The sequence below is a fragment of the Alternaria infectoria genome (genome assembly GCF_024043175.1).
Source record: "Alternaria infectoria strain BMP 0036 chromosome Unknown scaffold_4, whole genome shotgun sequence".
NCBI lineage: Eukaryota > Fungi > Ascomycota > Dothideomycetes > Pleosporales > Pleosporaceae > Alternaria > Alternaria infectoria.
Window position 1 is genome coordinate 91000 of NW_026250693.1, and position 22006 is coordinate 113005.

The window sequence follows — 22006 nt, forward strand, 5'->3', positions numbered from 1 at the left end:
ATGGAACGTTCCTCAGCCCTACGGGTGAAGGGCCGAACGTGTGCCCAGCGGCGGCGCATGTCACTCACCCCACCTTCGGGACCTACGTCACTCTTCGCACATGGCGTTGCCGAACTTGGTGTTGCGTCTGATAGGTTGGAAAGCACGCTTTGATAGGCTCAAGACCGCGCCCCATGAAAAGTCAACACCATGAGTGGTTCCATCGTCAGGCCCTTTCTCGGTTCCGCCGTGGTAGTCTTGCCGGTGCTGCCGTGGGATCATGTGGCGTTTGGTTCGGCGCGCCTAGAATCGCTCTTTCTTTGCCGTGAACCCTTCATTTAGACGCTCCTTGCGCTTCTCGCGCCTTCCTTGTCTTCTCATGCTCTTTGCGGCCGTCTTGCATCGTGCTGCGCCTGGACCAATCAGCCGACGCACTACTCTCACCACTCACTCCACTCGTTGCCTAGCAAAGAACAGAGCAGCTAGGAAAGCCCAATACGTTCATTCAGATCAAATTTCCTCTGTCGGATTTCACACCACATCACCAATCATGGGCAAAAAGAAGTCAAAAGGCGAATACAACGACTTCTTAGATGGCGAGAAGCTGCGCGACAACACCGAGATCAGGACGACATTACAGGGCTTTGCATCTCGAGACATCCCATCACCATCATTACAAAAAGACCAGAAAGACAGCAAGAAACCAGGCAAAGGCGGCGCAAAGAAACCACAACTCACCCACTTCCTCTGTCTCCCCCTAGTAACCGAATCAAGCCGCCCCCAACTCCAGCAAAGACTCGAAAACTTCAAAGAAGAGCTATCAAAAGATGGACCCGTCCCCACGAAAGCCGTCCGCCCAGTCGGCACCCTGCACCTCACCCTCGGCGTAATGAGTCTCTCCCCGCAGCAACTATCCTCAGCGCAAGAATACCTTTCAGACCTCGACCTGCACACCCTCCTACGCGACATAACCCACCTCCGCGTCGCAGAAGCCGCCGCCGAAAGTGGCGAGATAGCCGAGAACCTCAATGCCGCCGCCATGCCCGACACGGACGCTTTGACTATCAACCTAGAAGGCTTGGTTCCGATGCAAGCGCCGCATAAAACGAGTATCCTGTATGCGGAACCGAGGGATGTGTCGCAGCGGTTGTATCCTTTTGCGCAGACGTTAAGAGAGAGGTTTACGAAGATGGGGTTGTTGGTTGAGGATACCAGGCCGTTGAGGTTGCATGCTACGGTGCTGAATACGATTTATGCGAAGCCGAAGGGGAGAGGGGGGAGGGGGAGGAGCAAGAGTGGGATGTTGAAAGATGGGTTCAAGCATGTGGAACGTAAGGTTTCGCCGAATCATCATGGGAATGGGGTGGATGGTCAGACTGGGAACACAGGCGCCAATGGCCACGATGAGAATGAAGAAGATGGCGCGTCGACAGCAGGGTCTGTAGATGGTAACGCTACCGAAGCTTCAACAGCAGAGTCATCCCGTCCGATCGGTGAAGGTCATGGTCCTGATGGCAAGAGTTGGATGCGCTTTGACGCCCGCAATCTGATTGAGAAGTACAAGGGGTTTGTCTGGGCGGAGGGTGTTAGGGTGGATAGAGTCTGTATTTGTAAGATGGGCGCGAAGAAGATCTGGAGTGGGGGTGCGGAAGGACAGGGCGAGGCGGTGGATGAACGGTACGAGGTTGTTTGTGAGAAGGAGATCTTCTAGTCCTTGCTAGGTGAATTTCACCAGGATAATCATAGGGACGATTTGTGTATGGCGTTTCTGAAGAGAAAAGCGTAGCGTGTATAAGAACTGGCGCTTGACGGCGTTGTGTTAGGTATTAGAGCAAGGTATAGACACTTCCCATCGCCCGTAAGCCATCAAGACATCAACACAACAACCGTACGCCCCATAACCTCCCCACTTCCATCAACCCCCCCGTTCCAGCTTCCCAATCTCCGCCTCCACCCTCTCCATCTCCTTCCCCAACCCCTCCTTCCTCCTCGCCAAATCCCTCATCCCCTTCTCCCCCGCCTTCCCATACAACTCCAGTTCCCGTCTCGCCAACGCCTCGCGATCCCACAGCGCCCTCTTCCCGCCTCCCAGTCCCTTCCTAAACTCTTTCAGCGCTTCCACGAATTCCGCTGGTGGAGGGTGTAGCAACGAGTGCGTTTTAGCTTGCAGACCCAGTAAGATGGCTTTTGTGTGGAGGAGGTCGGCGGAGGATTTGGTGTGGCGGGCTAGGGCGCCTTGTTGGGTTTGTTCGAGGATTTTTATGCTGGTGGAGAGGAGGGTGGAGTGGGTTGAGAGGAGGGTTGTTAGGGTTGTTGTTAGATGGGTTTGTGCGGTCTGTAATTCGCTAGGGAGGGTATCCATAGCGGAGGTTTTGAGGGTGAGAGATGTGCTGTGGAGAGATGAGATTGGTGGTGGGGAGACGGGAGAGGCGATGCGGCAGAGGTAGTCCACTATAGTGGTGAGTTGGGTTGAGATTGCCGAGGCGACGGGAGCGATGTTTGAGTGGAAAAACTCGATGTCTTCAGACAGAATGTCGAGATCCGATGCTGGAACTTGGCCGTTGAGTTGGGCGGTTACTGTTTCTGTAACTGCGTGCAAGTCTGGTTGGAGGTCGGTGGCTTTGGATGGCAGGGTTGAGAGGGATGTTGTGAGGATTTGCGTTGTGTGCAGGGTTGTGAGAGCGGTGGCTAGGGTCTAGAGGAAGATTAGCATGCAATTTCAGTATGAATATTCAGTTTGATGCGTAGATTGGAGGGCTTCAAGGAGAAATAAATGGGAAATCCTGCTGACAAACAGAGACATGATAGAATGATTATAAACAAACAAATGAACAGATTCCAGCAACAGGGAACGAAAGTACGAGAGCAGGGACATGGTAAATATTTGGACCATCTTCGGAACAGAGGAAGGAGACAAGGTCTTACCCTTCGTATCTCATCATGCACACGCTGCTTTTTCGTGTCTCTTGACGAGCCATTAGGATTAAGCTTCCTCGTGCAAAGGTCCTTGTATAAGATCTCAAAGTTGGGATTGCGCTGCAGCACCGCGGGATCAATTGGTGGTAGCATGGCGTTTGGCGTACTTATTTGGTGTAACTTGAAGGTACGACTAAGAGCGACGCGATGAGAGTAGGTGCAGTAAAGTAGCGGTAGGAGCTTGCGCTAACCCATCAGCACCTAGCGCCTTGGCCTCTCGTGCACTCCTACCGCTTCCAAGACCCACATCGTCTTTCCCATTATAGTGTCCTACATCAAGACGCTACTCATCTGAACCAACAACAAAAACATCACGCGTCTATCAATCTTCCCAACTCCCACAATGCCAGAATCCCGCCGCCAATCCTCCATACCAACAATATCAACATACCACCTCTACAACCGGCAGGGCTCCTCCTGCGCCCGTCGCGTCCGCATCGCCCTCTCCCTAAAACAAGTCCCCAACACACTCTATCACGACGTAGAAAAATACACACGCACCTCCATTGGCACAAAACAGTACCTCGCCATAAACCCCAGCGGCGCCGTACCAACTCTAATCCACGAAATCACCACACCAGGACATTCGACCAAGCAACGTTTCGTACTTACACAGTCTACAGCGATTCTCGAGTATCTAGACGAGATGTTTCCGGGGATATGTCCGTTGATGCCGCTGGTAGGCAACAGAGAGGACAGAGCGCGAGTGAGAGAGTTGGTTGCAGTGGTGACGCAGGATATGTTTCCTTTTGCGAATCGGGGGAATGGGGTGAGGTTGTGTGAGGTTGCGGGTGCGACGGAGGAGGGTCGGTCGGAGTTTATCAAATTGAAGTTGAGCGAGGGGTTCGATGCTTATGAGGCTATGTTGGCGAGGTGCGGTGGGAGGTATAGTGTGGGCAATGAATTGACGATGGCGGATGTGTGTCTTGTGCCGCAGGTGTTGCAGGCGCAGCTGTGGGGTGTGTTTGTGCTTGGGTGTGATCGATGGCCGTTGATTAAAGCTGTCGTGGGTAGGTTGGCGAGGGTGAGCGCTTTTGCTAAGGAGATGGGGGATATTGCTGTGGATGAGGAGACGATCGTAAAACCGCTGCCTTAAGATATGAGTGACGCGAGGAAATGGTAGTGACTGCCGTCTGTTCGAGGATACATACCTCCAATTACCATCTCAGTTACCACATGCATCACAGCATAAGATACACAAAGCTGAAGTCATAACGTCTTGAATTCCGTATAAAAATGAATCAACATCAACATCTTGCCTATGCACTGAATGGGGCCGTATAAATCATCTGACTTGGCCCCCTGCTTTCCATACAAGACAAAAAAGCCTCCAAAAAGGGTCCCTAACAAGACCGCTTCTTTCTCCCTTCTTTCCTTCTCAAGCTGCGTTCTATACAGCTTTACTTCCGCCCCATCGTCGATAATGTACAAGAACGAATTATGTAACCTACAGAGGGGTAGGTAAAAATGGAACAGGAGACACAATGTGATAACCAACCAAGCAGTAGCAACAACAGCAAAGATTACGCCCCCCAGACGCCAGCAAAGTCTCAGAAGCAAAGCAAAAGCAAAGCAAAGCAGGAAAGATCCACCCGAGTTGAAATGGGGTAATAGTGTGGAGATCTAACGCCAAGGGAGAAAGACTTGTGAAAGACAAGAAGAGCACGATATGAGAATCGAGACTGAGAGTGTGAGAGAGATCAAACGCCGCGCTATACAAGAGATAGAGATGCGAAGAAAGCGGAACGAGGCATCGCATAGAGGCACCGGCAAGGAGGGAAGGCAGGTGGACAAGCGATGGAGGCTATTGGCCTGCCTTCATCCTCTTGTTACCCCCGACTCTTGGACTTTGCTTGACCTTTGGCGCGCCGTTCATCTCTCCGCCACCGTCGTCGTTTTCCATTTTGGCTGTACTCCGCCGCCGCTTGTTGTTCATCATGTTGGGAGACGTGTTTGAGCTCATGGTGTGCGAGCTTGTGCTCTGTTGTTTCATCATGGGCTGCGAGTTGGGCGACGGTGTGTGCTGGAAGTGAGGTGAACCGCCCATTGATCCGTTGGGAAGCAGGGAGTTCTGCATTGCGGGCGACATGAACATCTGACCGGGTTGGCCAGGCCCTCCTGGTCGAGGCCCGGGTTGCATGTTGGGTGGCATGCCTTGTCCTTGCTGTGGCCCTTGGTTCGGGTGTTGCGGGCCTTGCAGAGCGCCCTGGCTATTCGACATATTGTTGTTCCATGACTCCAACGCTTCGCTTGGCTTCATATGGGGATTTTCGAGGTAGTGCACCATTAAGCTTGACATGTGGTTCATTGGCTCGTAAATCTAGAAACTGATGTCAGTGTCAATGCCGAGGAGGGAAACGTGGAGAAGATTCTTACCTCGAGGTAGCTTTGCAAGCCGTGCGGCAAACCATAGTCTGTAGTACTAGCGCTGATCAACTTGTTGATAGGCAGATACGCCTCTGGTGGTTCTGGCATGGTTCGTTGCTGCTGTGCTTGCTTCTTGTTCTTCATGCGTGGCGATTGGTTGGGGTTCAGTTGATTCGGCGATGGTTGGACAAACATTTGCTTCAGCGCATTGAGCGGTATGAATTGCTCATGGCTCGCTCCCTCAAACACCAACCACTCCATCTTGTCTGAGCCAGACCAGAACGCAGTCAACTTGCCTTGGTAGACGACCTGACAGGAGTTCTTGTATGTGTATATGAACTTCGCTCGCTCGCAAGTCACTTTGAGCTCACCATTAGAGGTCTTCTCGGCCGCCCCGTCTAGAGTTATTTGCAAGTTGGTGACGTCGGTATTAAAGAGGGTGTAGAAGTACCGCGGCAAAGCAGCATACACGATCTCGAACTGCTTCGTTCTCTCTGTACTTGAGGAGCAGACGACGTGGACGAAAGACCCAGACTCGGCGAAGAACCTATCCACGAAGGCCTGCCACCACTCAATGTTGTTGTTCGAGGCATTGAAGTTCCCTATTTGCTCCACAAAGTTCAGCAGCTTAAGCGTCCCTTGGCCTGAGGATACGCTCTGTGCTTGTTTCTGCTGCATCATGGCCATTTGACGGGCTTGATTTTGGGCAGCGTTCGCTTGCGCCTGTGCCTGCGCTTGCTGTACTAGTGCCGGATTCCGTTGTACCTGACCTTGGTTCTGGGCCTGCTGGTTCGCTTGTTGAGGTAGATTTGGCGGCTGAGACGGAGCTGGCGTCTGCTGTTGTGGCACTGGACCTGATTGTGGTGGCTGGGATGACTGTTGCTGTTGCTGCTGTTGTTGTGCCTGTTGTTGCGCCTGCTGCTGTGCCTGTTGCTGTGCTTGTTGTTGAGCCTGCTGTTGCGCCTGCTGCTGCTGCTGTTGTTGTTGAGCCTGTTGTTGCTGCTGCTGTTGGTGTGCCTGTTGCTGCTGTTGTTGCTGTGACGGGGGCGGTGGTTGTGGTTGCTGTTGGGGTGTAGGTTGAGGAGCCGGCGAAGATTGTCCCTGGTGACTCCCTATCGCGGATGGAGGGCGAAGAGGCCCTTGCTGGGGCTGGGTGGTTGGCGGCGGTCCCTGATTCCCTGCCTGGCTGTGGTTGCTCGACTGAGACTGCGCATGTTGCATCGCAATCGCTTGTTGCTGCGCCTGCATTTGCTGATGCTGTTGAGCTTGTTGATGGGCTGCTTGGGCCATGGCAGCCTGGTGCTGCGGGCCTCCGGGTTGCTGGCCCATCTGCTGCTGTTGCTGGAGCAAGTGGGGAGGAAGATTGACGAACGGTCCTTGCCCCATTTGTCCATTTCTCATTGCTTGTAGCTGCTGTGCTTGTGCCTGGTTCAAGTTTGCCATGGGGTTCTGGAACCCCATTCCCATGCCGCCCTGCTGGTGGGCAAGCATGGCCTGTTGTTGCTGACGGTGCATGAAGGCCTGTTGGGCAGTTCTCTGCTGTTGCATCATTGCAGGGTTCACTATCGATTCTGTTAGCCAATGCTCTGCCATGTACGGAGCGGCGGTACTCACTCATCTGGTGCTGCTGTTGCTGCTGGAACATGTGCTGCTGCGGCTGTAGGTGGGAGAGGGCATGCGCATTGGCACCCATGCCCGGCTGCATGCCCATCATGGGCCCTGCCTGACTGACGGGGCCATTGGGACCGGAAACGTGCTGCATGCCGGGCTGCATTCCAGGCTGTCCTGGGTGTGGGCCTGGGCCGCCCATGCCTGGGTGCGCGTGCTGCATGCCCTGGGGTTGCATGCCCCCATTGTGTGGATAGCTCGTTGTCATCATCTTGCCGGCTCTTCAGTGCGGGCTGTGGCCTCGCGGACGCGGGAATGGATCAGGTAGAAGGGATGCGACAGGTGTCGAGATTAGAAGACGGGTCCGCGTGATGCGAAGAACGACCGAGTCGGCGACGAGACAGGCGGAGCAATGCTACAGCGTCCAAGTCATGCGTGCGCGGAAATTCGCGTCGATGCCAATGGGAACTGAAGCGTGCTGGGTGGTCGCGATGGAAAGTCGAAGTGCGGTCCGGTGTGGCCGATATGGGAGGCTGAGGAAGTGCCCGCGCAGAAGTCGCGATGGGCGCGATGAGGCCGGCAGGCGGCACTTGCCGGTTACAGGAAAAAGGGCGAGGGTCACGGAGGACGTCGCGCAAAGTGCAGCGCGATACTCACAGGAGCGGCGAGGGGGTAGTGAGGTGTGCAGCCACGTCTGGCGCGGTGTCGTGTCGGGTGATATCGTGTCGCATCCGTCCCGCCAGCAGAGCGGTGGAGTGGGAACGTGAGATGGGCCGTCTGGGGGGCAGCAGAGGCAGTGCGGCGAACGTGTCTAGAGATGCCGTGCTATGCGACGATGGGACCGGTGCGAGTATAGATCCAGGGCCAGGGACGGTGCCAGGGACGCGGGCGTCAGTGGTGGAGTTCTCGTGTGGTGAGAGGTGATGGGCGCATGGCCCTCTCCGAAGATCAGCGCAGGTTAGGGGGCCGTTTCGGTATCGCGCGAAAAGCTGCGTGGCTGGGCTGCCCAATCTATCCCGACTCCAACTCACGCTCAATATGCACCGCGCAGCAGAGGGACAACGCGCTCGACGTGTGATGAATTATGCTGCACTCGGGCGGGCGCTCACTGCAGTCTCTTGCTACCACGCTGACCTGCCTTGCTGATGCTTGCTGGCCGGATGACGATTCCAAATAATGCCCTTGCCCGTTCGGGCGGGCACGTGACGAGAGAAATCTTGGCGGCACGCTAGCTCGGCGCTCTACTTTTCTTCGACCGCGTCTCTGGTTTTCTCTCGACAACCACCTCACTCTGCATGTCTTGAGACTGCGAACAACCACTGGCTTCGGACCGCTTCATGCGATTTCGTGAAGGCCCGAAGCCAGCCCTCCCTATAACGTAAGTCGACTCCTTTTTTCTTTGCTTTTGTGGAAAGATTATACCTTCAGCAACTTCTTTTCCTTACCGATTCGACCTTGAAGAAAACAGCGCTGTTCGGGTGCCCTTCGCCGGGCGCCTGCTACTTGCCAGTACTGTCGTCTGACCTCCATCACTATCGCGACCGTTTTAGCAATTTTTGCACGTCAGACTGCTAACATCGCTCAGTACAGTAATACTCGCTTACTCCCATCGCCGCGCACCTTTTTGCACTTTGTCGCCCCGTGCGCGCTTGCAATAGATCGAGATTTTCACAACACTATACTAGTCCTGTGAGGACTGCACTGCTCCACGTGCGCGTAATGCAGACTCAAACAGTCTTGCTGCGCAACGTCATGGGCGTGCACATGTACACGCGTTGATGGACAACTAACACCAGCTACATGGCGTGTGTAGTTTGATCAAAGGTCAGTCTCTCTTTTCCTCACACTCTCCCTCCCTTTGGGGATGATGAAACATTTCCACATTCGCAGTTTCCACGCTAGCCATCAATCGAACCTAAGACCGATGGACAATGAGCGCGAATACCTTCCTTGGATGTCTGACCCCTCACACACTATGTTCTGTTATTGCTGAGATCTCGCTTTGCAATTACTAACAAGTTCATACAGATGCGCGATGTCCGTTTTCCTGGGAGGGCGAACACCTGGATAGGCTCTTTGGTCGACGACCCTGCTGGAAATGGTGGCAGGTCTGGAGTCTCTAGATAGTAACAAACGATGCGTAGCGTACGAATACCATGAGATGCAAACATCAGATTTCCCATGTTCTTCCGTGAATCTCTTGCACCCTGTTCGTAGCTGCTGAGCTCCGCCTAACCCCAGGATTCTGTCTTCTTGCTACTTGCCTTGACATGAAGACTTGTCCCGTCGCGCAGTATGAAAACAAGCCCAGACTGCAACTTATGTTCAATTCATGCGAAATCGAGGCCGTCTGTCGCGATGGTGAGGCGCCAAGGCCGAGCCTCCAGCCAGCGTCATCTGTCGCATAGACGCTAAAGCATCCTGGTCAGAGCTTCCCCAACCCACTTGGACGGCCGACCTCTAACTTCGTCACCCAACGATCTCCGAGGCTACAGACCGACCGCGGCCCTCGATCTAACGCCGAGCAATACTACACCTCTCCGAACCGCCCACTACCGCCACGATGCCTGAAGTTGTCGACCCCCGCATGATCTCGGTGACGCCTAGGATACGATACAACACTATTGGAGGCGTCAACGGTCCATTGGTCATTCTCGACAATGTGCGTAGCTTGGGCCCGTGAGACGGAGTGAGAAGAAGCTTATACATGTGGTGGATAGGTCAAATTCCCGCGATACAACGAGATTGTGTCCTTGACTCTGCCCGATGGCACCGAGCGCTCTGGTCAGGTCCTTGAAGCTCGCGGTAAGCTACTCCGACCCTGATAGTGCGCCGAAACACTGACACAAGCTGCAGGCAACCGCGCCGTCGTCCAGGTAAATTGCGACATGCTCAACTTTCCCCACAACTCGATCTAATTGCGACGCAGGTCTTCGAAGGCACATCTGGTATCGATGTTAAGAAGGTACTTAAACCCAGTCCTCTGCAAGAGAACTATATCTAACAGTCGCAGACCAAAGTCGAGTTCACCGGACACAGCTTGAAGCTCGGTGTGTCCGAGGACATGTTGGGCCGTATCTTCGATGGTTCAGGAAAGCCTATCGACAAGGGCCCCAAGGTGCTCGCCGAGGACTACCTTGACATCAACGGTAGCCCCATCAACCCATACTCGCGAGTACGTACCTAGTTGATACCTCTCATTCATGCGACTGACGGTGTGTAGGTCTACCCCGAAGAAATGATCTCCACCGGTATCTCCGCCATCGACACGATGAACTCGATCGCCCGTGGACAGAAGATTCCCATCTTCTCCTCATCCGGTCTACCCCACAACGAAATCGCCGCGCAGATTTGCAGACAGGCTGGTCTTGTCGGAAAGCCCTCCAAGGGTGTACACGACGACCACGACGACAACTTCTCCATCGTCTTCGGTGCTATGGGTGTCAACTTGGAGACCAGTCGCTTCTTCACGCGCGACTTCGAGGAGAACGGCAGTATGGAGCGTGTCACTCTGTTCCTCAACTTGGCAAACGACCCTACGTAAGTAGAACACGCATGCGCTACTACTATCCTAGCTAACCCAGCGTAGCATCGAGCGCATTATTACTCCCCGTCTTGCCCTTACAACCGCCGAATACTACGCCTACCAGCTCGAGAAGCACGTCCTGGTCATTCTTACCGACTTGTCATCCTACTGCGATGCGCTACGTGAGGTCTCCGCTGCCCGAGAAGAAGTGCCCGGTCGTCGTGGTTACCCCGGTTACATGTACACGGATTTGTCGACTATCTACGAGCGTGCTGGACGTGTTGAGGGGCGTAACGGATCTATCACTCAGATTCCCATTCTGACTATGCCTAACGACGGTATGTACTGCGACTTCTGTTACTCCGTACTAAGCTAATTGCGGCAGATATCACACATCCCATCCCCGATTTGACCGGTTACATTACCGAGGGCCAGATCTTCATTGACCGTCAACTCGACAACAAGGGTATCTACCCTCCGATCAACGTCCTGCCATCTCTCTCCCGTCTCATGAAGTCTGCCATCGGTGAGGGCCGCACACGGAAGGACCACGGTGATGTCTCCAACCAGCTCTACGCCAAGTACGCCATTGGTCGTGACGCCGCTGCCATGAAGGCAGTCGTCGGAGAGGAGGCCCTGTCCTCAGAAGACAAGCTGTCTCTGGAGTTCCTCGAGAAGTTCGAGCGCTCCTTCATCGCCCAGGGTGCCTACGAGTCGCGCTCCATCCACGAATCTCTCGACCTCGCATGGTCGCTGCTCCGTATCTACCCTAAGGAACTCCTCAACCGTATCCCAGCCAAGGTGCTCGACCAATACTACCAGAGGAGTCGGGGCGGTGACGACGGTGACAAGAAGAAGGGCAGCAAGGATACCAAGGACAACTCGGGCGAGGGTCAGCAGGACGACAACTTGATCGATGTATAAGCAAGATAGTTTAGCATGTGTATGTGTTTGGGATGGTGGATGGACTGCTTCTATGGCCATGTTCACTGAGCGGAATGTGGGTAGAGATACTGCATTGAGTATATACGAATTTGTCGAATTTCTAATCTGGTGTACTTGTCGGCTTGAGTCATGTGATGTAGATTTGAGAAACGAAGTATGTTCGCGCTGCTGGTTGATACGACGACGGATAGACTTTGCTCATATCGTTTCACATATGTTGTATACACCTTGTAGGTCACTTCTCAACATGATGGTTATTGAGTACTACATCTACTTCACTTTGAATCTACGACATCACCAGACCTGATCCAGAGGCCTACAACGATACGGAGCTCTGTCATATTGAGCGCCATGTCCTAACCAGGCGTCTACAAAGCCCCTCATACTATCCAGCATGCCACTCCTCAGCAAGGTGACGAGCATACATCTATGCTGCACTTCGCACTTTACACATCCACATTACACCGTCTCTTCCACGCTCACTTCGACTTTCCGCTCCTCCCCCGCACCATCCCATCTCCCTTCACCATGGAAACGCGCGCGCGTCTTGCAAACGCTCTTGTTATGGTTTTCACCGTCACCGTGAAAATTTGCCATGCCATGTTATGATATGATATATCTCCCCAGCTTGCCTCTCCCCTCCTCCCCAGCAACAACAGCCAGCACCGTCTCCGCCCCGCCCACCCACCACCATTTCCGTGCCGCTGTTGCTGCCGCTGTCGTCTCCTCGCTCTTGCTTTGCCTGCTCCCTGCCTCCCGTCGTCTCCTCGCTCACTTGTGGGCGTTGCTGCTGTCGCCGCTGCCACAATGGCGTACCCTGGGGCTAACAACCCGTTCGTCCTCCCGCTCGTCCTCCCAGGGGGCCCGCCGCCGCTGCCACCACCACCAGTGTCGGCGCCTGGCCCGCGTTTTCTGGACGCGGCTGCGCTGCCTGCAGCGTGGGGGAGGGCGGATTGGCAGAGGTATGTGATGAGTTTTTCTTTGGTCTTTTGCTGTTTTGTTTTTGGGCGTTTGTTGCGTGCGTGCGTGTTTTGGGGGAAGGGGGGTATGGAAGGGAAGTATGTGGTTGGACGGAAAGAGCTTGACACTGGAGGTGAAAGGGGGAACTGAACAGCTATGAACGGCAAGAAAGAGGTGGATTTGAAGCTCAACGGATTTGGTATATTTGGAAGTGGATGGAAGAAGAAGAAACAGTAAGTCTTGGTCTACAACCTGAAGAGCTTGAGACTGATGAATAGGTTGTTGCTTGCTGAAGCTCGATTGGAAGGATTTCAAAGTCGACTCCCCGATCATACCGCATGACACGGGTCTATCTCTCAAACCAGCGACACTACATCCAGAGGCAGACATCCACCTGATAGAAGACTGGGCTTGATTCAAAATTAGAGTCAGGAGACTTTGAATATGAGAGCAACTACTGCATCTAATGTCAAGTATAAGCCTGAAGTATACATACTGATCAATGGTACAGGGAGTTCGCCTATGGAATTGTTTTCCGGGACGGCATCGACCCCAAGGTCCAGGTGGGGATCCACAACGATCTGGCCAATCGTTGGGACCGAACCTCCGTCGTCGACCAGTTCGCCTTCGGACGGTGGGATGAGGCCCGTCTCCCCCAAGGGGCGACGGGAACCCAGGTGTACGTCAGAGAAGGCTGGCACCAGGAGTCGGAGCCTCATTTCACCGTGGAGCTGAGGTTTGTGTACGGCACCACGGGCGTGCACCGGCACTGGGCCACCGCCCACGTTTATTTGGACTTCTCGGAGTCCGTAATCAGAACGTGTGATAAGGTGGACGGCCGCCAGCGCTGGTGCTTCGTCAAGCCCCTCTGGGCCGAACACCACAGGGTGTGGGACGTGAGTGTCCTTTGTTACTGAAGACCATTTAGCAAATTGACTAACTTTGGCAAGTCGCGCGGACCGAGACCGGCGGTCTTACCACGGCCACCGAGGGGGATGAGATATGCCCCCAAGTATCCACCCGTCTGGAGGTAGGTGATTTATCTTGTTCCAAGAGATCCCAAGTCACTTGCCCCATCTCCCTTTCCACACTTCGCTTGATAGATCCTTCGCAGGTCAAGCCATTGTATCAATTCTTCTTCTTCTTCAATTCCATATGCTAACCTTCTTCACTACAGCGCAGCGGCTAGTCGCGACTACCTCTCCGTCCTGGACTTTCTCCCGCCGCTATGGGAGACCTAACCTCCTCGCTCGTATGTGTATAGAACCCCCCAAACATCCCCCACATCCTCTTCCTCAATCCCTCAAACGGCTGCTCGCCCGGTCTTGGGTTCATCGGGTCCTTGCGGAAGTCGTGGAACAAGACACCGTACACGACGATGAAGCTGATCATGCTCCACTGCACCACCTTGGTCCACTTGTTCCATTCTGGCCGTATCGACTTCGCCTTGATGCGTCGCTTGAACTTGCGCTCGAACCGGAACTGCTGCTTCTCCGTCAGGGCGCGCAGGTTCGGCGGCCATTTCTTCTTGGCTGGGTACTTGTTGCGCGCGAAGTCGAACGGTGGGAGTGTGTTCTCGTGGCGGCCGAGGAGGCGGTTGATGAGGCGCAGCATGGTCGCTGGCTTTGTCGGTTCGACGACGGTGACAGGGGTGTTCGATTGACTTGTGGATTCGCGGTGTTGTTCCTGAGGATACTCGACTGACGTTCTGTACAGTTAAGGCACCGACTAAACCGCCCCACAATTCGCGCGAACCGAAAAAAAGTGTGACTAACCCCGTCCTCACGCACTGGCCACCATCCTCCCACCACCCCTCCACAACACCACACTTTTGTTCTCGCGCTCTTTACCACTTCTTTTTACGACCGTTCTTCACTTTTCTGGAATTGTCGTGATGGCGGAGGCCACAAAACTCAGCGACGCGCCAAAGAGCGCTGTCGCCGCAACTTTAGAGCAGCTCAAGCCGCAAGAGGCTGAGTCAAAGACACTCAAGATTGAGAACACCGAAAAGCGCGACACATTGATCGCCGAGGAGAAGAAATACCAAAAGTCATGGGAAGAGCAGGGAGTCTTCAACCCCGACGCCCCATCTCTTGAAGATGAACCCTTTGACACCACCACACCGGATGAACTTCACGAGAAGTACCCCAAATGGTTCGGTTGCTTTGCATACCCATACATGAACGGCACCCTTCACGCTGGACATGGTTTCACCGCTAGTAAGGTCGAGTTCACCGCTGGATTCAGAAGGATGACCGGTGCTCGCGCTCTCTTCCCATTGGGTTACCATGTGACTGGTATGCCAATCAAGGCGTGCGCAGACAAATTGGTCCGAGAGGTCGAGATGTTCGGACAGAACTTCGAACGCTGCCCCGTCGAAGATGTTGTTGAGACTTCAGTACCAGAGCCGCCAGCGCCAACACAGGCCGAGACTAAGACCGACATCACCAAGTTCAAGGCTACGAAAGGCAAGGCCAACGCCAAGACCGTCAAGACAAAGTACCAGTTCCAAATCATGCTCGCCCAGGGCATTCCCCTTGAGGAGATCCACAAGTTCTCTGATCCTTACCACTGGATCGAGTTCTTCCCTCCACTAGCCAAGAAGGACCTCACAGCATTCGGAGCCAGGATAGACTGGAGACGTCAGTTCGTCACCACCGATGCGAACCCATACTACGACAACTTTGTTGCTTGGCAGATGCGTAAGCTGAAAGCCCTGGGAAAGATCATCTTCGCAAAGCGTTACACTGTCTACAGCCCGAAGGATGGCCAAGCATGCATGGACCACGACAGACAGTCGGGTGAAGGTGTCACCGTTCAGGAATACACCGCACTGAAGATGAAGGTTGTGAAGTGGGCAGATTCCGCAAAGGCTCATGCTGGTGCCGTCCCCGAAGGCGCTTCTTGCTACTTCGTGCCAGCCACGCTCCGCCCAGAAACCATGTACGGTCAGACCTCATGTTTCGTAGGACCTGCGATCAACTACTCCCTAGTCAAGATCACCGATACCGAATACTACGTCCTCAGCGAGAGAGCCGCAAGGAACATGGCATACCAAGGCACCACTGCCAAGTGGGGCGAGTACTCCATCGTTGCTACCTTCCCCGGAAAGGATGTTGTCGGTACTGTTGTCAACGCTCCTCTTTCCGTTCACAAGGATGTTTACATCCTTCCTATGGAGACCGTCAAGGACACCAAGGGTACGGCTGTCGTCACATGTGTTCCATCAGACTCACCAGATGACTACATCACCTCATTTGATCTTGCCAAGAAGGCTGAGTACTACGGTATTCAGAAGGAATGGGTCAAGTTCGACGATCTCTTGCCTATCATCGAAACTCCCTCATACGGTAACCTCACTGCGAAACGCCTGGTAGAGGAGATGAAGATCCAGTCACCAAAGGACTCTGCAAAACTTGCCGATGCTAAGGAGAAGGCATACAAGGAAGGTTTCTACAAGGGCAAGATGGTACACGGCGACTTTAGCGGAAAGACTGTCGAAGAAGCGAAGCCGCTCGTCCGAAAGCAGCTCATCGAGGCTGGTCACGCTTTCCCGTACGCTGAACCCGACGGCAAGGTCATGAGCCGAAGTGGTGACGACTGTGTTGCAGCTCTTCTCGACCAATGGTACATGAACTACGGCACTGCAGCAAATGGCGGAGACGGCGAATGGGCCGAGAAGGTCCGCTCACACATCGAGGGCGAACTCAACCTCTACTACCCTGAGGCGAAGAACCAATTCCTCCGAGTTGTCGACTGGCTCAGCATCTGGGCGTGTGCTCGCTCCTATGGTCTCGGCACCAAGGTACCCTGGGATCCAAGTGTGATGGTTGAGAGTTTGTCCGACAGCACAATCTACCAGGCCTACTACTCTTTCGCCCATCTTCTACACAAGGACATGTTCGGAAAGGAGCCCGGTCCTCTCGGCGTCAAGCCCGATCAGCTTACTGATGAAGCTTGGGATTACGTTTTTGCTCTTCGCGACCGATCCGATGTCCCGCAATCCGAGATCCCCACAAAGACCCTACAGACCATGCGACGGCACTTCGACTACTGGTACCCACTTGATATGCGCACCAGCGGTAAGGATCTAATCCAGAACCATCTGACGTTCAACCTATACGTACATACCGCCATCTTCCCGAAGGAGAACTGGCCGCGCAGCTTCCGTGTCAACGGTCACTTGCTACTGAACGGTGACAAGATGAGCAAGTCTACCGGTAACTTCCTGACCATCGCTGGTGCTGTCGAGAAGTTTGGTGCCGACGCCACACGTATTGCCCTTGCCGACGCAGGAGACGAGATCACAGACGCCAACTTCGAAGAGACAGTTGCGAACGCCAACATCCTGAAGTTGTTTGAGCTCCGCAAATGGTGCGAGGACCTGATGAACGAGGCTATCTACGTTCCCGATGCGGCCGCCTACATGGAGAAGAGGACGTCTGGATCGGTCAAGAACCCAGACGTCATCCAGCGACAGAGCGGCAGCGAGCATCTTCTTTTCGACAGAATGTTCGATAACGAGATGAACGTTCTGATCCACGAGGCTTTCGGACACTACTCCAACACCTTCTACAAGCTCGCCCTCAAGTCCGGATTCTACGACTTCACCAGCGCGCGCGACTTCTACCGTGAGGCTACCAAGGCAGCAGGCATCGGCATGCACCAAGACCTCGTCAAGAAATTCGTCGAGCTCCAAGCCCTCCTCCTTACCCCCATCGCACCTCACTGGTCTGAATACATCTGGCTCGAGGTACTCAAGAACAAGGAAACCGTCCAGAAAGCCCTATGGCCCAAGGTTCCCGAGCCCAACGCGTCGCTCACAGCCGCCCGAGAGTTCGTCCGCCAAACACAAACGAACATCACATCCGCAGAGGGCAACGCCATCAAGAAGCTGTCCAAGGGCAAAGCAGCTACTTTCGACCCCAAGAAAGAGAAGAAGATTATCATCTTCGCTGCAAAGGAATGGCCCGCTTGGCAGAAAAAGTACATCGACATGGTCCGCGACGCCGACACCCTCGACATCAAAGCCATCAGCAAATCCATCGACAAGTCCGAGTCCAAGAAAGCCATGCCCTTCATCAACGGTCTCAAGCGCCGTCTCGATAACGGCGAGCCCAAGGATGTCGTCCTCAACCGCGAACTCGCGTTCGATGAGCTGGATACCCTGCGCGCTATGGTGCCTGGATTGAAGCAGACTGTTCAGAAGTGTGTGGATGTGGAGATCGTGAGTGTTGGTGAAGGTGGTAAGGATGGTACTGTGATCAAGGAAGACGGTAGCAGGGGTGATGCACGGTCGGAGCTTCCGCCGCAGGCTGCTACTGCTGAGCCGGGGTACCCGAGCTTTGCTTTTGAGAATGTCGAGAATATGCCTGTGCGGTAGGTGCTGGTGGGCTCAAGAGGTGGGCTGGATTCTGGGTGTTGGGTTGGGTTGGGCGCACGCTTTCATGTAACGACACGATATGATTGATGTGCATGGATGATAGGATGGATGGATAGTAGATAGACGTCGTATGATATGACCCTTGAGAAGGGTTCTGGTCGAAGCAAAAACCACAGAAATACCAGAAGACATTGTACCCACCCCACTGATGTCTTGCTCCTTGCACATTGTTTGCGTCTTTGATGTCGTGACATGGTGACTGACCATGAACTGGTACTCCATTGTAAATTATAACGATCACACTTTTGATCCGAAATTATATCCATCTACGTGCCCAAGGCTCCCATTAACCCATCAGCTCCACCTACAACTTCGCCCTCGCATCATCAACGCGGTTACCCTGCTGATCAAAAAAGATCTTCCTTCCACTCCTCAAACTATCCTGCAACGCAACCCCAATCTTAACCGCCTCCATGCTACTCTGCAAATCCACCGGCACCTCACCCCCCTCAAGCACCGCATCCGTAAACTGCCTCGCCTCCTCCACAAACGCCTGTTCAAACCTCTCATAATAATTCTGCGGAATCTCCCTATTAATCCCATTGCTCATATGGCTCTCCAGCAGACCCGTCATGGGGTTTGAATTCACAGCCAACTTGCCCTTTGTGCCGATGATCTCCGTCATGTCGTGCTGGCCGGGGGCGTTCATGCGCGAGCTGTAGAAGTAGGCGATTTGGCCGCTGTGGAATTCTACGACGCCGACGCCGTTGTCGACGTCGCCGTGTTTGGCTAGGTCGGGTTCGAGGGCTGTGACGCCGACGGCCATGACGGATTTTACGGCGGGGAGGGTGCGGCCGCGTGTTTCGGCGGAGAAGTACCATAGGGCGAGGTCGATGTCGTGGATGTTGCAGTCGACGAATATGCCGCCCGAGAACTCGGCGTAGGCGACGAAGAAACCCGAGGGGTCGTATCTGTGGGGGTGGACGGGTTAGTGGGTGTTGTGTGTGTGCTTGTGGGAAATGGAGGCGTTGCTTACTTGTCGCAGGTTTGTGAGCGCAGGATCGTGGGACGGCCGATGTCGCCGTTGAGAGTCATGTTGTAGGCATTGAGGTAGGAGGAGTCGAAGCGGCGGGAGAAACCACACATGACTTTGACGTGCGGGTTGCGCTTTGCGGTGTCGAGGACTTGGTGGACCTAGATAGTACGATTAGTTATGGACCCTCAGGATACGGGATGGATAAGATACATACCACGTCCAACTTTGTGCTGAGCGGCTTTTCACACAACACGTGCTTTCCGGCTTCAATCGCCTTGATTGTCTGCTCGGCGTGTACTGTGGTGACGGTAGCTACACAGACAGCCTCGAGACCCTCGTGCTTCAACATCTCGTCGTAGTCGGTGTAGATCTTGACGCCCCATGGCTCGAGGTTCTCCTTTGCCCAAGCAATTTCGTTCTCAGCGGGTGTGAATGCGGCTACGAGTTCAGCCTTGGGTGTGCGGTGGAGGAAGTGGTTGGCATGGCGAGCGCCCATGCGGCCGAGGCCTGCGACGGCAATACGGAGTCTGCGGATCGCGGGTGCCATTGTGAGGATGTTATGGTGGGAGGAGGAAGGGAATTGAGAAAGAGATGGGTTGGAAGAGCAAGACAGTACTCGACAATGCCCAGAGCGAGGAGATATATGCTCGACTGAGCACCTACGGGAATACACCGACTTTCAATCCCCCAGAATCCTACATTGGTCAAAGCTCCTCTCAGGGTCCAAACTAGGCTCAAAGACGCAAAAGCAGCTGCTCCTCCATATCCAGTCGCCGAGTTTCGTCCTGCCTACCATCCGCGTAAATCAATATCCATCACTGCATCTCAAAGCCACCCGTCATTCCTCCCCCCGGTACAAGGCCCAAGTTATGCGGCCAACTTCTCTACGCTGAGCCGCACATGCCATGTCTGGACCGGATCATCGGCACGAGCATTACGTCGATGGCGGATGCGGAACGCGAAAGCGCTGTGGAGAAATGCATCTTGAGTTGACGGAAAGTGGAAAGTGTGGGGAACGCGCGGAGTCGCGTCGCGTCCACCCAGGCACGAAAGGCGGAGTTGAGCGAATGGGGAAAATCTCCTCTTTCGATCGGGTAGGGCGAAATTACTCCGCGCAAAAAGGCCGGTTTGCGATGGGAGGTCGTTCACTAATTCTGGGGTTATGATGCGAAGATTTCGCGTTGTGGAGACGGATGGCGATGATGGGGAAGGCTGGGGCCGTGGTGCGTGGGTGAAAGAAGGAGAGGGTTAGCGACAGTTCACATGCTTGAGGCTGGAATACCGCCGTGCTTCCCCGCATACGTCACTTGTTTATCAACACCAGAATAAGTGCTGAGAGGGAAAGATGGTATCGGGATTCTTTGCTCGTTGAAAATCACGTCGAGCAAGATCGAGACCGCAACTGCATCGCTCTATTGCTACATCGTCCTACACCTATGAACACCAACTTTTACTGACTGCTTCAGAGATTCGACTTCTCTTCCTCACCAGTTTCAAGCACAACCTTGATCACCAGCTTGCCGCTATCGTCTTTGGTCTTTCCGGCCATCTCGAATGCCTCGACTGCCGACTCCAAGCCCTTGTAGGTGTGTGTTACCAACTTGGCAAAGGCAGGGTAATCATCGCCTGTCTTTGACACGACTTCAATACCAGTGGGGTACGTGTTCGCGTATCTGAATACACCAAGGATATCGACCTCGCGGAGTGCAGCTGCGGAGATTGGTAGTGTTTGAATGGGCGTGCCCATGCCGATTAGCAGTACCTTGCCGCCGGGTCGTGTGGCCTGGAGCTGTTAGTGTTCACTCGACTCAACTAGGCCGGGCGAACTTACATATATCGATGCTTGAACACATGATGGTACGCCGGTGCACTCGAATACGGCATCTACTTCTCCAATCTCACCACCACTCTCCTTGGACAGCTTTCCGACCTCGGCAGCTACCTCCTTCGCGATATCCAGCTGCTCTTCTATTGTACTTCCACGCTTCATAGGCACTGTGTAGCTGTGGTGCGCAAACTTATTGTCGACGGCGAATTGCACTCGCCCAGCGTCAATGTCTGCTATCACCACGGTGCCAGCACCTGATATCTTCGCCATGGCTGCTACAAGTAGGCCTACAGCTCCGGCTCCAAAAACCAACACGGTTGAACCCGGTGCTAGTTGTGCGCGTTTCGATGCTTGGATAGCGACGCTGAGAGGCTCGAGGAGGGCTCCTAGATCCAGCGACATATCCTCTGGTAGCCTGTTCATCGTTAGCACTATTAACAACCACGTTTTAATCGAGACTCACTTGTGACACCAAGCAGCCGGGTGGTTGATCCGATCCTGTAGCGTACCCTGAGCATGCGGAAACGCCTTTGCACTACTCCGGAACTTCATGCCTTTGCAGATGTTATACCGCCCCTCTTTACACCTCTCACAGTTCTCGCACGGCTGTCCAACTTCTAGCGCGACCTTATCTCCAACCTTGAACCCCGACACCTCTGAACCTACGTCTACAACCACACCAGCCGATTCGTGGCCCAGCGACATGGGTTCTCGCACGATGATATCGCCATTGCGGTAGTGGCGGTAGTAGTGAAGATCTGAACCGCAGAGACCGGTGCTGCGGACGCTGATTTGAAGCTCTGTTGGGGACGGTGGGAAGAGAGTGCGGTTTTCCTGGCTTTATGTTAGTGTCTGCAGGTCTGGGGGAATTCTACATCGGCATACGATTCTCAGATCTTTTGCTCCGTGAAGTACTGAGGCGCGGATGTTTCTCGCGCCCTGGGCAACGTCTGGTTTGCTCTCTGAAGACATGTTGTCGTGGTTCGTAGTGCACTCGGAAGTATGAATGTATGAGTGAAGCTTAGCACGCGTGGTATGGTAACGTTCAGCTCAACGGCAATGCAAGGTTGAAGCTGTGAAGTGAGGGAGAAGGTCGCTGGAGCATCAGTTCATCTCGCAAAGCATGGGAAGCTATCACGCGCCAGACACTCGGCGCGCCTTGCCTCATAGTACAGCTACAGATGGAGACAAATTCCACCTTCGGCGTTTGAAATGGCGGGACATCAGATGCCGACGCTTCTTTTTGGGTGGTGGGGTTGGCTTTCCGAGGCAGTTCCGAGCTGCCCCAACATCGCGCTGCAGGAAAAGCCGTCGACTTCTGCCGCAGGCTTTCAAACTTCTTGGTTGCCTTTTGCTAGATTCCTGAAGTTCGTTGCTCAAGTTGCTTGTCTTTTTTAG

At 54.1% G+C, this 22006-nt stretch overlaps 8 protein-coding genes across 8 annotated transcripts; 3 read left to right on the forward strand and 5 right to left on the reverse strand.

The window, feature by feature from the left end:
- Positions 1-529: 529 nt before the first annotated feature.
- Positions 530-1690, forward strand: J4E92_003032 (uncharacterized protein; the record flags this gene model as incomplete). Its single annotated transcript, XM_051494432.1, has 1 exon — positions 530-1690. The coding sequence occupies one exon, from the start codon at positions 530-532 to the stop codon at positions 1688-1690; it is 1161 nt and encodes a 386-aa protein (XP_051354725.1).
- A 204-nt stretch (positions 1691-1894) lies between these two features.
- Positions 1895-3048, reverse strand: J4E92_003033 (uncharacterized protein; the record flags this gene model as incomplete). Its single annotated transcript, XM_051494433.1, has 2 exons — positions 1895-2674; positions 2905-3048. 2 exons carry the CDS (start codon positions 3046-3048, stop codon positions 1895-1897), a joined length of 924 nt encoding a protein of 307 aa, XP_051354726.1.
- Positions 3049-4759: 1711 nt separating this feature from the next.
- Positions 4760-7132, reverse strand: J4E92_003034 (uncharacterized protein; the record flags this gene model as incomplete). Its single annotated transcript, XM_051494434.1, has 3 exons — positions 4760-5275; positions 5332-6884; positions 6937-7132. The coding sequence occupies 3 exons, from the start codon at positions 7130-7132 to the stop codon at positions 4760-4762; spliced, it is 2265 nt and encodes a 754-aa protein (XP_051354727.1).
- Positions 7133-9493: 2361 nt separating this feature from the next.
- On the forward strand, positions 9494-11380 carry VMA2 (Vacuolar ATP synthase subunit B; the record flags this gene model as incomplete). The annotated part of the gene is made up of 8 exons (XM_051494435.1): positions 9494-9592; positions 9651-9735; positions 9787-9806; positions 9860-9895; positions 9944-10105; positions 10154-10470; positions 10520-10794; positions 10842-11380. 8 exons carry the CDS (start codon positions 9494-9496, stop codon positions 11378-11380), a joined length of 1533 nt encoding a protein of 510 aa, XP_051354728.1.
- Positions 11381-13546: 2166 nt separating this feature from the next.
- J4E92_003036 (uncharacterized protein) lies at positions 13547-13975 on the reverse strand (the record flags this gene model as incomplete). The annotated part of the gene is made up of 1 exon (XM_051494436.1): positions 13547-13975. One exon carries the CDS (start codon positions 13973-13975, stop codon positions 13547-13549), a length of 429 nt encoding a protein of 142 aa, XP_051354729.1.
- Positions 13976-14255: 280 nt separating this feature from the next.
- Positions 14256-17744, forward strand: J4E92_003037 (uncharacterized protein; the record flags this gene model as incomplete). The annotated part of the gene is made up of 1 exon (XM_051494437.1): positions 14256-17744. One exon carries the CDS (start codon positions 14256-14258, stop codon positions 17742-17744), a length of 3489 nt encoding a protein of 1162 aa, XP_051354730.1.
- A 364-nt stretch (positions 17745-18108) lies between these two features.
- J4E92_003038 (uncharacterized protein) lies at positions 18109-19327 on the reverse strand (the record flags this gene model as incomplete). The annotated part of the gene is made up of 3 exons (XM_051494438.1): positions 18109-18715; positions 18781-18938; positions 18995-19327. The coding sequence occupies 3 exons, from the start codon at positions 19325-19327 to the stop codon at positions 18109-18111; spliced, it is 1098 nt and encodes a 365-aa protein (XP_051354731.1).
- A 915-nt stretch (positions 19328-20242) lies between these two features.
- On the reverse strand, positions 20243-21580 carry J4E92_003039 (uncharacterized protein; the record flags this gene model as incomplete). Its single annotated transcript, XM_051494439.1, has 4 exons — positions 20243-20563; positions 20612-21023; positions 21072-21442; positions 21494-21580. 4 exons carry the CDS (start codon positions 21578-21580, stop codon positions 20243-20245), a joined length of 1191 nt encoding a protein of 396 aa, XP_051354732.1.
- Between the last annotated feature and the right edge of the window lie 426 nt (positions 21581-22006).